Source organism: Onychomys torridus, chromosome 3 (assembly GCF_903995425.1).
Source record: "Onychomys torridus chromosome 3, mOncTor1.1, whole genome shotgun sequence".
NCBI classification, from domain to species: Eukaryota; Metazoa; Chordata; class Mammalia; order Rodentia; family Cricetidae; genus Onychomys; species Onychomys torridus.
The window spans coordinates 153898285-153914315 of NC_050445.1; the positions used below are offsets into that span (position 1 = coordinate 153898285).

The 16031-nt window shown below is 45.0% G+C and overlaps 1 protein-coding gene across 3 annotated transcripts in view; it reads right to left on the reverse strand.

Annotated features, from left to right (window-relative positions):
• Nucleotides 1-16031, reverse strand: part of St8sia1 (ST8 alpha-N-acetyl-neuraminide alpha-2,8-sialyltransferase 1) — a 138885-nt gene that overhangs the window by 44392 nt on the left and 78462 nt on the right. For all 3 annotated transcript variants that reach the window (XR_004944442.1, XM_036180284.1, XM_036180285.1), the window contains exons 3-4: nt 10144-10253; nt 3248-3340 (exon numbers count right to left, since the gene is read on the reverse strand). Coding sequence is in view for 2 of the 3 variants with exons in the window: in XM_036180284.1 (XP_036036177.1) it covers nt 3248-3340; nt 10144-10253 (203 nt within the window). In the remaining variant the exon portion in view is untranslated. The remainder of the gene's footprint in view (nt 1-3247; nt 3341-10143; nt 10254-16031) is intronic.

Here is a 16031-nt window from a genome sequence, read left to right on the forward strand (position 1 = left end):
TATAACCACATGCTCTTGTACATTCTGAAAACATTGCTATCTTTGTAAGGATTCTGTCCTTAATTACATCATCAGCCTCTCTCTCTCTCTCTCTCTCTCTCTCTCTCTCTCTCTCTCTCTCTCTCTTCCAATAAAGCTCTAAAAGGTAACTATGTTGCACTGACTCTTCTGTCCAGCACTCTCCACCAGCAGCCAGCCACGCTGGCCAGCCACCAGTAGCGCCACCTTAACCAACATTTGGTGCTGTTCAGAGTCAGATACACCAACCAAGGACCTGCTGACTGCTGCCGATTGCCACCTCCTCCCCTGTCCAGCGAGACTGCAAGACCTTGAGACCTTGCCTCCACTGGACCCCTATACAGCTACCACTATTGATACCATCATGATTCTTCACCACAGTGAGTCTGCTGTTCTTGTGGCTGTAGTCTGAGCTATATTCTTTGCGAGGGACACCCTGGGGGTTGTCCTCAGGTTGTTCTGGCAATGGCAGGCACATTTTCACTCCTGGAGGAGGTAAATGTTGTCTCGTTCTACAGGGAGGACCAACTATATCGCATCTGCAGCCCTCACATTCCCTGGATGAAGAGGAACAGTGACTTGTGCTGATTCTTAGATCTCTCTCCACTCTTTGGGGATGCCCAAGATTGAAGTCTGATCCTGGTTTGTTGTTTTAATTTTTTATTTTTCTCTCAGCTGCAGGCATGAGACAAAGGGGCAGATACCACCCACTTACATTGGTGGATGGGGTGAGTACCGATAAATCTGGCCACTTAACAGTGTTGCAGGAATTTCTGCTAGCAAATGGACAAAAGCCATAGAACAAAGGGGCAGGTATCGTTAAACCTGGCCGCATAACAGTGTCACGGGAACTTCTGCCAGAGAATGGGCAAATAAGAGTTACTTTATATCCAATCTTTCTGCTAAAGCTCTAAACCCTTCTCCCTCTCTACTTCTGCGTCTGCCACATGCAACCTTTTCTGTCTGACTTCTGCCGGCAGTAGGCGGGCTCAACTAGGCGGACTCAAATAGGAGGACTCAAATAGGTGGGTTTGGGTGGCTTTTAAGACTCTCACCCTAACTCACCTTAACTCCACCCACTCATTTTCAACTGCCTTAAGAAACACAGACAGGTCTGAAAGCGGCTAAGATCCATACAAATAAGTTTACAGTAGTCAGGATGGCTCCTAAGCCAAAAAATCAGCTTATAGCCTCAGAGAAGTCTTCCAAAAGGATCGGTTTACAGTCTGCCTACTGGCAGATCTTCCAAAAGCTGTCCTTAAGCCACCAATCATCAGAACAAAAAAAAATTCAGGACACAGAGTAAAATCTGTCTCTTGTTCCCTAGACCTCCCTGACTAAAACTGAAGCATCTGGAGAGCAAGGCTCCTGACCCCACAGGCAAAAGAGTCATCTGTGGCATTTAAGGTGTGCTAGGGAAGAGATAAAAGCCCAAAAACAAAACTGCCAAGTGCTGGCACTTGCTGACTCCTGAAAGCTGTTGGGTCCCTGTTTAAGTGAAAAAAGGCCAAAGGCTAGTGAATGCCCTGCCAGGTCATCAACAGCCTTGTTAAAAGTGCTGCCTAGAAAGACAAACAGCCAGCTGACTGCCCCAAGGCACCAAGATGCATGGGTACATCAAGCTAAGACCTCCAGCAAACCTAGGCTTGGCTACAGACATGGCAGGGAACCCAGAACGCAGCAGAGAAATGATCCGTTTCTTTCCTTTTGGACACAGAGCCACTGACTCACTTCTGGGGGTTTTAGGATGTCACTTCTTCTTTCTATTGTCAGGTATTAGAGGACAGACTTACTTACCTCACCAGATTTAATTGCACTTTCAGAGTTACTTAATAAAAAAAAAAAAAAAAAGATTTCCAACTAAGATAAGAGCTCATTGTCTCACTTTAAAGTTACCGCCTGTGTTTCTCATGTGCATACAGACAGGGCCATGATCTTTGCCTTGTCCCTAATTCCAAAAAAATAAATTCTCATGTACCATAAGCTTTTCTCTTCCCAGTTCCCTGTTCTAACTCACTGTTCAGCTAATGGTACAGGACCACCACAGAGCTGGAGTCCAAAGATCATCAAGTAAGAAACTGTAAGAGCTAAAAGGTATTTACACCCCCAGATCCAAAAGTGTCTGGGCACTACAAAAAGACTTTAATGTGAACATTTATTACTATGAGATGCTTTAAAATAATCTGTCTCTGATAAAGCTTAACATGTTTCAAAATCCATCTGGACAGGCTAGATCTACCAACATAAAATAATAATGATTGTTTTCTGTCTAAGCTTTTCTATGTCACCAGCATCTTGTCAAACAGAAAGTTCCCAATCACAGCCATAAGGGATACATGTCTTCAGAGCAAACAGATGACAGACAGCATCCCACAATGCCTGTCTACCTTGGAAGACTCCCTTTCTCCATTCCCCTAAGAGCCAACCAACGTCCAAAAATCAGCTGGAAGCAGTTTTTGAGAGGAACGATGCACCTATTCCCATCTACCTGCTTTTTTTTTTTTTTAATAATAAGTGAAAGTCTGGGATGTAAGGATTCTGTCCTTAATTACGTCATCAGCCTGGGACGGCGGCCCAGCCTAAAAAGTGGGCGGGCCCTCTGTGTGTCTCCCTTTTCTCTTTCTGCTCTCTTCTCTCTGTCTCTCTGTTTCTCTCTGTGTGTTTCTCTCTCTCTCTCTCTCTCTCTCTCTCTCTCTCTCTCTCTCTCTCCCCCAATAAAACTCTAAAAGGTAACTATGTTGCACTGACTCTTCTGTCCAGCACTCTCTGCCAGCGGCCAGCCACAAGCACTGGCCAGCCACCAGTGGTGACGCCTTAACCAACAGTCTTGATGTGTGCATGTGGCAAATTGGTCTTTTCTTTGTCTTTGGTTTAATAAATCAGTTCACAGTTGCTGGCTGGAAAGTTAGACCAGAGCCAGCACACTGGCTATGAGTAGTAATGAGTGGGCAGGATGCTGTGCTGGGCTCTGAGCAAAACAATCGATCCCCCTGTCATTTACACTATCTCTAATGGAGAGAGCCAAACCCCTGGAGGAGGGACCATGAAATACTGAGGACTCCCATAATACTGCCTAGTTTATTTAAGATTCCCTCGCCTTCCTTCCTGCCTGCCCAGATGGCTTCCCCCTTTGTTTCCCAGGCTGAATGATGCCCACTCCCTTTGAGATGCTGATGACTTCACAAACCTTCCTCTTGAGTCCCCACAAAGAGAAACCATGAAGTCTTACCTCTGTCGAATTATGCTGGGATTAGCTGTCACCAACTGAGTTTTGGATCCAACATCCCTGGTGTAGTCACTTGACAAAGGAGGGAGATTACATCTAGAAATGTAAGAAGAAACATTTCAAAATGACTCACATACTTGTAAATCAAGTCAATTATAAGGACACAAATAGGAATGTTAATTCTGGCTCAATTCACAAATAACTGTTTTCAGCACTGTTCCCTTTTCATAGGCATTAGATGACTAGTGAACCATTAGCATCATCAAAGTGCTGGGGGGCTTGTTTTTTGGGTTTTGTTGTTGTTGTTTGCTTGTTTGTGGTTTTCTGTGTGTGTGTGTGTGTGTGTGTGTGTGTGTGTTGTTGTTGTTGTTGTTGTTGTTGTTGTTGTTGTTGTTGTTAGAAGAAAATGTCAGGGACAGAAGTAGATGATCTACCAAAGAAGAGATGATAACTACAGTGTATCTGTTTTGCTGAAAATATATTTGAAGTGTGGTGTCATACACCTATAATCCCACACTTGCGAAGTAGAGAATACAGAATCCAAAGCAGCCTTGGCTACACAGTGAGTTTAAGTCAGCCTGGGCCACATAAAACTTTGTGTCAAAAATAAACATAAGAATGAATGAATGAATAAATAAATATAGGGGACTGAGAGATGGCTCATCCATTAAGAGCATTTAGTGCTCTTGCAGAGGACCCAGGATTTAGCACCCACATGGCAGCTCACAACTGCTGTAATTCAATTCCAGGAGACCTGACAGCATCTTCTAGGTTTTGCTGGAGCCTACACACATGTGATGAATATACTCTCACAGGCATACAAAATAAATCTTCACAAATACCGAGAAAAGCAACAACATTTGAAGTAGTAGAGCAGAGCACTTTAAACTTGAAATGAGGTCTCAGAAGGAAGAGGGCAGATGCCCCACCCCACACCCTCTGCCTACATATAAACACTGATGAATTATGCTGTTTTCTTTATTTTCCAAAAATTTACATTGTAGCAGCACTTTCTGGGTCATGTACTAGTCAGCTAACCTAATGCACGAATGATTTTTGCACATGTGGCAAAAGTGTAGGTGAATTAAGGTGATGACAGAGAGCATTGTCACCAAAAAACTGTGGTGTTCTGTACCATTCCTGCTCTACCAAAGGTAAAAGTGGTGTGTATGTGCGGTGGGGTAGTATGCTCTGTGCACACATGTGGAGACCAGAAGTCAACATTAAGTGTCCTCCTCAATCACTGTCCAACTTATTTTTTGAGACAAGATCTCTCACTGATCCTGGACCTCACTGACTTGGCTGTATTAGCTGGCCAATGAGCTCCAGGATCCTCCTGCCTGTTTCCATGGCACTGAGATTATAGGCACCTGCCACCATGCCTGGATTTTGCTTTTCCCACGGGGGTTGGGGTGGGAGGTGGAACTCATGCCCTCAAGCTTGTATGGCTAGGACTTTACCAACTGAGCCATCTTCCCAGCCTAAAAAGTGATGTTCTCCATGAGAGAGAAAGAGCAATCACCCTACTCCTACCCCCAAACTCTATCCCAGCCCTAACTGTTTCCTTTGGTAATGATGGCTTAGGAATGCATACAGTGGGAAACACGGCTGTCTCACATTCAAACCTGTGGCTTTCTGCCTACAGGCATCAGGAGGTTCATGCATTTTCCTGGCCACAGTTCCTCCATGACCTGAACTAGGATAACAACTTTGTCTGCCTTCCTGGTCCATAAGAAGGACTGAGGGAACTCTGCTAAAATTCTCCATTTTGATGTTTCACATAGGCAAAACTATCCTGTCAGAAAGACCACAGAAATCTGATTATGTATTTGCATTATAAGTTAAATCTTTCCTCTCCAACCACATGTCAGACTTGACTCCTACCACATCAGGGCATGTCCAACTTGCATGATTTATTTATAGATAAAGATGTGGTCTCTTCGAGCTGCTAAATTTTCTCTACCAGTGTACCCTGGGAGATGAAACTGCCTGTGCACCTATCAGCTGACCTGCTCCTGTCCCCAGCTTCTCTTTCTTATGAGCCCCGTGACTCCCACCACACCAGGCCATCCAGGCAGAAACATCTCCATGTTGATTAAAAATCTCCCTTTCATCTGTTTGTGGGTAATTAAAAAAAAAAAAAAAACCTGGGTTTTCTGGTAGTCATACATGAGTCAGTCAGCCAGCCAGCTGGTGACTTTTGAATGTTCATTGAAAGCAAACAGGGGGCATTGTGGAAAGCTATAGAGGAGCTGGTCACAAAGCCCATGCTTAAGGCATCTACAAGCTCATGGTGACACCATACCCCACGTGGCTTCCTGAGGAGTCTTGCAGAAGAGTAGAGTCAGTCATCAATAACCAGGCCCCATCATGCAGTAGTATGGATCAGATTGTGATTGCATTATTTAAGTGTTCTTTGCAAAGACAAGATGGCTTCTCAAATAAAACATAGGCTAAAATTTGGATGTGCCTCTTAAGGATGCTTTGATCTGGACTGCCCTTGTTAACATCTGAGAATCAACTGTAGGTTCTAAATTTTGCTAGGGAGTCCTTGTAATGTGTCTTGTCAATAACAAAATAGTTTTCATACACAATCTTTTTCTTACTTCTGTGTTCCATGATTCATATGCCTGGATCCATTTATATCTTTTACCATGGAGTAAAACCTCAAAAAAATTTCTGTCAATAAATAAGCAAACAAAAAAAAACCCCAAACAGCAATAAATTTTACAGAATTGCTTTCTCCTGTTAAAAGAGGGGTGCTGATAGCAAGACAGACTTTACATGTGGCTTTCTGAGAACTGATGACAGTGCATACTGGTGAGATGTCTGCCTCCTGTTCTGTAAGCATTCCCTTCCAGCACAAATAACAGGGCCTTTCCCTGTGTCTCTTCCCTTAGGAAAAGTGCACTGTGAGTTTAGCTCCTCAATTCCTAAATTGATAATTACATAGATTTACATAAAAGGCCCATTTAATACAGTCAAATTGTTTCTAATAAGGCATAATTGGATAAAGTGTCCCAAATTCCACATTATTGCTTGTTGGCACAATTGAGAAAACATTAGGTGCTTAAAGTATCTCCATAATAGTAATGCTTGTGATCCTGAAAGAGATCCAGGAACAGAAAAGTCAAATGGATGAGGAATGGGCATGCTGGATAGGACATTCAACAAAGGAAAAACACTGTGTGTGTGTGTGTGTGTGTGTGTGTGTGTGTGTGTGTGTGTGTGTATGTGTGTGTGTGTATGTGTGTGTGTGTGTGTGTATGTGTGTGTGTATGTGTATGTGTGTGTGTGTATGTGTGTGTGTATGTGTGTGTGTGTGTATGTGTGTGTGTATGTGTGTGTGTATATGTGTGTGTGTGTATGTGTGTATGTGTGTGTGTATGTGTATGTGTGTGTGTATGTGTGTATGTGTATGTGTGTGTGTGTATGTGTGTGTGTATGTGTGTGTGTGTGTGTAAAAGCACGCAGAACAGTCCTTTGCACACAATCCAAAAGGCTTCAAAACTGTTGCCATACTGTGACTGTGAGCCACAAATTCTGTCTTCAATGTATAATCATTATTTCTGCCTTGAAATGTTCTAGAGAAATTGAATTCAAGAATTTGTTGTTATTTTTCTGAGACAGGGTCTCCTGTGGCCCAGGAATACCTCAAATTCGCTACGTAGCCAAGGACGATCTTAAACTTCTGATGCACTTCCCATGTGCTGGGATTAGAGGTGTGTCTACCACATCCAGTTTTATCTAAGTACCCTACCCACTGAGCCACACAACCAGCCCCACAAAATTATTTTTAAAGTGCCACTTTTGGTTAGAATAAATGTGCATTTTGAAAAATGGGAAATTGGTTTTTAACATTTTAAAGAATATGTCTAGAAAATGTCTGTGCAAAGAACATTATGGAATGCTTGAAGGACGGGCCTGGAGGATATTCTCAACTGTAATCTGGGTACACTGTATAGGCAAGTCTATGTGGAGACCCTCTTCCCCCCCCACTTATTTACCCATACCACAGCTTTCCAATCTCCCAGGCACTCAATAGTCCTGAACTTGTATAGCATCCACAGCAGATTGTGTAAAAGGCCAAACTATCCATGTCAATTTGGGATAAATGGGGCACCAGGAGATAATCCACTGTGGTGATTAGGCCAGCTCCTCCCCATGTTAGGTTGAAAATACTCATCTTCCTAATGGTAGCCACACACACACGTTGGGAGCAATAGGATCCACTGTTGCTAAAAAGCTTGGCTCCCCCTTGGGCTGCAGGGTAGCTGAGAGCAGGAAGAGGGATGGGCATCTCTGTCCTCATCTTGTGCCTGCACTTGGGATGCTACAGCAGAATGTCACTGTTCTGAGCCCTTCTCTTGAATCACCTTAAATTCTAGGCAAATAAAAACCTCATAGGACAGGCCTGCCACCCAGATGAGGACAGTTATCCATGAGGGCAAGTATGCACCCTCAGGACAGACAGGTTTAAGGGAAGACTCGGCAGGGTGGACTAGTTTGTAGGGCAGGATGAGAGCTGTAACGATGATGCGGTGGTAATGGGTAGAATTATGGGACTACTTAATTATGCACAGCCTGCTGGAGCTGCTGAACCAGGCTCTGGCCTTAAAGCTTCTTCTAACATTTCTTCACTGAATGTGCTTCAGAGCAACTTGAAGGTTTGAAAAGGATATAAACAAGACAATGACAAAGTATTCACGGAAGTATGTATAAAATCAGGTTGACCAAGGGATGTCTCTTTCCCCTTCCTCCAACAGCCTAGGCAGAGGTAAAATGATACTATGTAGGGCACCAACCTGGTTAACCATGAGACTGGCATGTCCTCCCAACCCTGTTCTTCATTAGCTTTTCAGCCTCATGTGTCTTGTCAGTAACCCAAGGGTGGGAGTGGGTGCTGACATCACTGTGGTTTCCTGCTACCTTCCTCTGCCTCTGCCTTCTGTGAGATTTTACCCACTCCTGTGATGTAAATATTTCTCCTATATCTTCTCCCATGTTTTGTGACACCCAAGCATCACTCACTGGAGCTGTAGAGAAGGTTGCTCCATGAAACCTTGTTCCTCAGCCTGTGGCAGGCACCATGCCTCTCCTGAAACAAGTGTGGAACTTACTGTCTTAAAACATCCTCTACTCCTTTCCTATTATTTGTGTAAAATGCAAAAATAATGTAAAATAAACTAAACAGCAGTGGAGAAGAAAACACAATCCTACAGTGGAAAATTAGAGTACTCTTGAAGGAAAGGCAGGAACAGAAGGACACCCCCACCCCCACACCTATACCCCACAACCCCAATGCCACAAGTTTCACCAAGTGAGACACCATGTCTTGATGGCAAAGCAACTCTCCTTTGAGAGGGTGTGTGGCATTCTCTAGGGAAATGGCTCCACCTGAAACACTCTCACACAGCTCTGAGCTCCAAGTTGGATTAGAATTCTCAGAGCCCCACTCCCACCCTGCATGTGCACCCATGGTGTGTGTGTGTGTGTGTGTGTGTGTGTGTGTGTGTGTGTGTGTGTGTGTCCCCATGCATGTAGAGGCTAGCAGTCTGCAGCAGTGTCTTCCTCTGCTCCTCTACCTCTTCTATTTTGAGCCAGGGTCTCCCGCTTGAGATCTCTCACCTGAAGAGATCAATTCAGCTAGACTGGCTGCTCTATAGATCCAAGGCATCCTCCAGTCTCCACCTCCCTACCTCTGGAATTATGAACACATCTGGCTTTTAGGTAGATGCCAGAATTCAAACTTAGGTCCCTTCTGGTTAGAAGATCCTTGGGTTCCTGGTTCATAGTCATTCCTATGTCCTTGAAATTTTGGGGTTCATCTGAAAAATTCCCCCAACCTTTCGATGTTCTTTGGTTTCCTCAATGAGACATGTTTTCCTTTTACCACACTATGTCTCAGGTAAGCTGAGCTCTCACTCCAGGGACCATGCTTAGCCTTGAACTCTTTAATTATTCTACATTTCCCCCACTGCCCCACCACCACCACTCAATAACCCCGCCCTGAATGGCCCTGTCACTCAGCCGGTTCCTCTGCTCCATCACACCTCTCATTGCAGAGCCCACTCCTCATCCTGACCTGGCTTCGGGATGTTTTACCTCACGTGATTCCTATCTAGAGCCCTCCCTCCTGACACTCCACCTTCCCTCCTCCTTATCTAGACACCTTCCATCTGCGCCAAGGCAGCCACATGCTGTCTGTGCTTTCCACATGTCTCCTGAGCAGGGTTTGCTCAGACTCGCCCAGCACTGGCTGTCCGTCTGCAGTTTGAAGGTGTCTTCCTTTGGTCAGGCTTTGCAGTTTTTATCATTGCCCTGAAGGGGCCCCTTGTCCTTTACAACACTCATGTCTGTGTCCCCATATTCCCATGCTGCTCAGTCCCTTGACCAAGGTTCCTCCTGATGTGAAGTTCCCTCTCCGATGCTTCTTGCCAGTTTCCTAGTCACACGCAGACCAAACCCCATCTTTAGATCCTACTTGTTCCTTTCAAATGCTTCTGTGGAAAACTAAGAAGAAAAGGGTACACTTACAATGACTAAAATGTTTATGCATATGGAATCAGCCCGAGGAAAGAACAATTTTCAAGGTTTTAATCACCCAAGTACATAATCTCAGGGAAGGTCTGAGCCCAGACTTCTCCCTGTGGCCCTCGTTAGCCAGCAGAGTGTACCTCTGCTACTGTGGAGCCTTGTTGGCTTTGGAATTTCTTGGGGGAAAGCCCCTTGCTCGCTCCCTGAGTGCACTCCTAACCTCACTTGTCTATGGGTTTGACCAGAAGCTAAAGACAGAGGACAGGGGATTAATTGCAAGCCACTAGGTTTGAAAGGCCGGGGGTTAAGGAAGGGTGGGAAAAGGAGAGGAGTCAGAGGCCACACTGTGCGCGCTCTCTTACCGCATGACAAAATTTGCTTCATCTATTTGACGGCCACAGCCACTCATCTTCAGAATCCCACCGTTTCCCACCACCGCACATTTCTTCAATGGCAGCTGGAAGGGGGTTGCCTAGCAACAGAAAACAAGGCGGGTTTTCACTGCAAAGAACATACAAGTGCTCTGAAATCATTATTGACAGCAGACCTGAGGAATTTGAAGGAAGACTCGGCAGGGCAAAAAGAATACTGAGAAGGAGGAACAAACTGGCCTGTTTCTTTAGCTTTAAAAGGGCGGGAGGGTGAAGCAAAGCTACAAAAAGTCCCTGGAATATATTTAATTATGACAACATCATTGTTTTTGGTTTTTGGTCTTTTCCTTCTTAAATTGGCTGAGCATATACCACAGGGTTTTTGCTAGGGAAAACAGAAAAGTCCAAACTAAATACAAGACTGTTTCTAAAGGCCTTAGACAGGAAATAAAGTCCAATGAATCCTGTCCTCCTTGTGACTGCAACGGCACCATCAGCCATTCGCTTCCCAACTGTTTCTGGGTATTTCTGATGTTAACTGCTGCAGACAGCAAGGATACAGAAGTCGGAGGCTTCGAGAGTCACAGTGTGGCACGTGAAGAGAGGAAGGGGTGACGACTGTGAAGTCTGGCCACAAACGAACTGGACCATAAAGTTGCCGACTTTGCTAAAGAGGCAGCCTCAGCGACCACTAGGTGAAGCCAGGAAGGAGCAGGTACTCAGACAGAGCTTCGTCATTTGAAGAGTAAGTAGAGGGCTCAGGAGATGACTCAGTCGGCAAAGTGCTTGTCTACTGAGTGTGAGCCATACAACGTGTATGAAAAAGCTGAATATGACTGTGTGTGCTTGGAAACCTAGAATGGGGGGCAGGGGTGGGGTGAAGACAAGGAGTTTCAGGCACTCACTGGCCAGCCAGCCTAGCGGAATCATGAGCTCCAGGCTAAGTGCAAGACCCTTCCCCCCAAAAATAAGATATAAATCAATTGATAAAGACACACAGTGTTGACCTTTGGCCCTCAGGCATGTATACACACACACACACACACACCCCTCACATAGATAGAACACTCAGGATCCTGCCAGGCAGAGGCAGTGGTACAAAAAAAGGCATCAGTGTTGCTGGAAGCAAAGACACTGCTTGTGAGCAGAACACTCTGGGTGCTTCTGTTTAGAACTCGAGAGCCATTAAGGGACAGGTGACTTGTGTCAAACCAGACAGCATGTGACTTTCTTCTGCAAATATCGAGCTAGACTGCAAAGAAAATGTTCTGTGTGCCTGAGTGCTCCCTGGAGGGCTATTTATAGTGCCAGGGAATATGGAAACTCAGTAATAGTCCCTGAAAGTGAAATGAATCATTTGGCCTCTTCTAGCTGGGTCAGCAAGAACTGCCAGGTACCCAGGCTCCTAGGAGATACTGGAACAGAGTTGTTGGAGTTCTTGGGGGAAAAGACCTTGAATACACACACAAACGGCCTAGAAAATAGCCAGATTGATAGACCTCGCCATTTGCATGGATTACATGCAAATAATACAGACTATACCAAAGATAAAATGGAATTAGTTCATGAATATATAGTAGAAGGCCCCTGCCTAGGCATGAGGTAATAGCTCAGCCAGGAAAAAAATTCCCAGGAGTCTCTGCTCTCATTGGTACCTGAAGGAAGCACTTAGTCCAATGTGAGATTTTATTCCCATGATTTTTAGTAGCAAAATGAACAGCCAGAGCTATGTAAATATTGGTGATATCAGCCCAAGAGTGAGGGAGACAGACAAGGGACAGCATCTTTGTTCAGAACCATGTGTATTTTTTCTTAGTCATCCCTACAGAGATTTAGAACTAACACTTGAAAAACAGCATTATCTACAATCAGTGAGATGGAGAGTTTGGGACTGGTGCTCACGTTGGCTTGTCTGTGTGTTCCACAAATATTTATTGTGACATGTGATTGGTTGAGACAAGTGAAAACCCATGCTCCCTGGGTACTCACACCGTACTGAGGAAAGCAGAGAAGAGCAAAGGAATGCAGGGGAAATGAACAGGAGGACAGATGCTGAGGTGGTCTGTGGCGAGAAACCAGGGATCAGCACAAGATGGTCTGGAGGTGCTTCCTGACAGGAACTGCAAAGGTCAGCAGGGTGATCAGCCACAGTGCAGAGGAAGCCCTGGGGCAGATTCCCGTGGCAGTTGAGACTGTGAGAATTTAGTTACATGTAGATCCACTGGCACAAAGACCTTGAGGAGGGAACATTCCTGGGGGAGATGGAGGGGCAAGGGCCTCTTTTGTCGGCAGATGAGTCAGCAGGGAGAGAGGAAGAGTGGAGACTGGTAGGAAATAAGTGGGGAGGTTGGTGAATGAGGCCACACAGGGCATCATGAAGACAGTGACTTTTATTCTAAGATGAGAACAAGTCAATGGCAATGGGCAGAGGGGTGCCATTGTGACCTCTGCTGGAGTGAGAACAAGATGAACTGAGATTAGACAGGAAAAGGGGCCAGGGCAGAGTCTGGTGTGATATTCCTAGCCAGGGACTTCAGTGACCTGGAACAAGGAGACAAGATAGGGGAAAGAGATCTGATTCTGGAGGGACCTGGAGGAAGTGCCAAATGGACTTGCTGGTGTACAAAAAGAAAAGGAAAGAAACCAGAGAAAGAGAGAGGCGTGGGGATAGTGCCAATAGTTTCATCTTCAACCGATGACCAGCTGTTTCCTGAGCTAGAGAAGACCACAGCAGGGAACGTGTTTGGGGGACTGATTAAGAGCTCAGTCTTGAGAACATCAAGGGTACCATGATCTTCAGCTGTCCAAGTGGCTTTGTCTAGTATGTGACTGAGTATACAGTCAGGGAACTGGTCTGTGTGAAGTGAAAAATGGAGAGTGTCTTAGTTAGGAATTCTATTGCTGTGAAGAGACACTCTGACCATGGTAACTCTTAGAGAGGAAAAGATTTAATTGGGGTGGTGGCTTACAGTTCAGAGGTTTAGTTCACTATCATCATGGTGGGACATGGTGCCATACAAGCAGACATGGTACTGGAGAAGTACCTGAGAGTCCTATATCTTGCAGATAACAGGAAGTGGTCTGTCTCATTGGTGTGGCTTGTGTAGTATGAATCCTAATTGATCTTAATAATAAAAACCTGGAGCCACACATGAAGAAAAAACTGAAAGATCAGAGAAGCAGAGCAGCCAGCCACAAGTTCTTACCGCTATGAAATCCTCAGCCTGAAAAAGGCTGAGCTCCTGTCTCCTCCCACCTTATATTCCTCTCTCCACCCAGCCATCTCATTTCCTGTCTCCACCTCCCTAGTGCTGGGATTAAAGACATGAGTTCCCAAGTGCTAAAATCAAAGATGTGTGCCACCATTGCCTGGGGCTTGACCATATATGAGACCTCAAAGCCCACCTCCACAGTGACACATTTCTTCCAACAAGACCTCACCTACTGCAACAAGGCCACACCTCCTAAAAGTGCTACTCCCTTTGAGGGGCATTGTTGTTTTTTCTGCTCTGTTTAGGGGCCTGCCATCCAGCTTCCACATAAATCACACACAGAGGCTTATTCTTACTTATGAATGCCCAGCCTTAGTTTGGCTTAGTTTCTTGCCAGCTTTTCTTAACTTAAATTATACCATCTACTTTTTGCCTCTGAGCTTTTCCCCATTCTCTTACTTCTGTAAATCTTACTCCATTGCCGGTTGTGTAGCTGGGTGGCTGAGCCCTAATGTCCTCCTCCTTCTCTGACTACTTCTCTCTCCTAGATTTCTCCTTCTATATATTCTCCCTGCCTGCCAGCCCTGCCTATCCATTCTCTTGCCTCACTATTGGCCAGTTCTTTATTAGACCAAGAGGTGTTTTAGACAGGCACAGTAACACAGCTTCACAGAGATAAACAAATGCAACATAAACAAAAGTAGCACACCTTAAAATAATAGTCTACTACAGGCCATTTTCTTTCAAACCACTACAGAGAGTGATCGGATACTTAAAGTCAGGAGCCACTATGCAGGTGAATAGAAAAGAGACAAGGTCCTGGGGAACCAAGTCACAGGAAGCAAGTAATCAAGAAGGAGGAAAACACATCAAGTGTTCCTAACAGATGAAGGGTAATAACAGCTGAAACCTGCCCCTGGACCGGGCAACATGGAAGACACAGGTATCCTTGAACAGGAGAGGTTCAGCAGTAAGGATGAAAGGTGACCTGAGTCTACTGAGTTGGAGGTATATAAATGTATATTCATTTAGATGCATCCTGGAACATCATATTCCAAAAGAAAACATGCAATTAATACGTGAATATACACTATGAGTCTCACATAGTCCTGCTGTAATGGTTAAGCTGGGGGAGGGGGTGTCCCAGGCATTCTCCACTAATAGTGGACTTACAAATGCAAGCCCTAAACTTCTTAGCTGTAAAATAGGGGACCCTGAACACAGAGGACTGGCTACCCCAGGTTTTCAGGCTCTGGACAGGTAGACTCTGGTAGCAGCTACATGGACCTGAAGGATATAGGACCAGGCTATGGGGCAGTGAGGCAGATGTCACAAGCCTCCATGCTCTGCTCCTTCCCTCCACAGGGAGGTCATACTGTGCAGGACACTGGAAGCACCAGCTGATGGACAGAACTCCCTCTGGACCTCAGAAGAGCAACCGACTCACCTTCCTCCCAGTTTCCATTCCTTGTCTCCTCCCACCAGAGTCATGGACTTGTCTACACCTTGGCAATTCTAGATTCCAAGGGCTTTCATGGACAGGCAAAGGAGTGATCTGTTTAACTAACTCTATCTTAACAATAAAGAACCACTTTATTGGGAGAAAAATCAAGTAATATATGTCTACACCCTTAGCACCACCCTCCAAATCCTCAAATCTTAAGGCTCTAGGGAAAAGGCAGGGCTCTGACTGTCAACCGACACTTGTTTGCTCCTTCATTTTCTTAACTGCTGGCCTCACAAAATAAGTCCATCTCACTTCATTTCAATAAATTCTTTCAAGTGCCTGAGAACACTCTGCTCGCAGTGCTAATACACCAGCAAACAAGAACACTACACCAAAGCTTGCAACAAGAAAAACCTAATTGAGAAAATACTGTGGGCATTATCTACCTAATAATAATGGGATAATAATATCCTCATTCTAGTTTAGGATCAGGGTACTTGGCAATGGTGGGTGCTGTCGAGAATGGTGTCTAGCAAGGGATCTTCTTCTAGCATACATTCCGTGGGACAAACCAGGTGCATCTTATGATTTTGAGGGAGTATCTTTATGAAGCGCTGCCCTGCTGTGTTTTCTGATGTATCTCCTTGCATGCTGCTATACCCAAGTATGGTAGTAAGCTGCCACACTCCTGCTCACATTAATAAAAATTACTTGAAAGAATTGATTAGGACACATTAGATGAAATACAGTGAGAGGTGTATTTAGAATCTCACTTCCCAGGCACCTCCACTTATGGTTATGGTTCCAGAGGGGTAAGAATCCATTATGGTGGGGAGGCATGGCAGCGGGAATCTTCCAATACAAGTGTGAAGCAGAGACAGAAAACAGAAAGCAGGAAGAGGCTCTAAACACACAAAGCTGGCCTCAGGATGAGGCACTTCCTGCAGCAAGGCTGCACCACCTAAGGATGCCACTGCCTAGAGATGGAGTATCCAAATGGCTGAGCCCTCGAGGAGCACTGTCACTGAATTCACCACAATAAATACAAAAGTAGGATTTCCTTTTGATGCAGCAGACAAATCAACTAATCTTCAAACCTGAAGAACAAGTCCTGTCACTAGTTAAGAGGAAGGTGGCTTGTAAAGCTAGTCAGGGTCTCACCTGAAAGGCCCCCATGCCTTCTCATCTTCCACACACTGTGCCTCTGGGCCTCTTTTTAG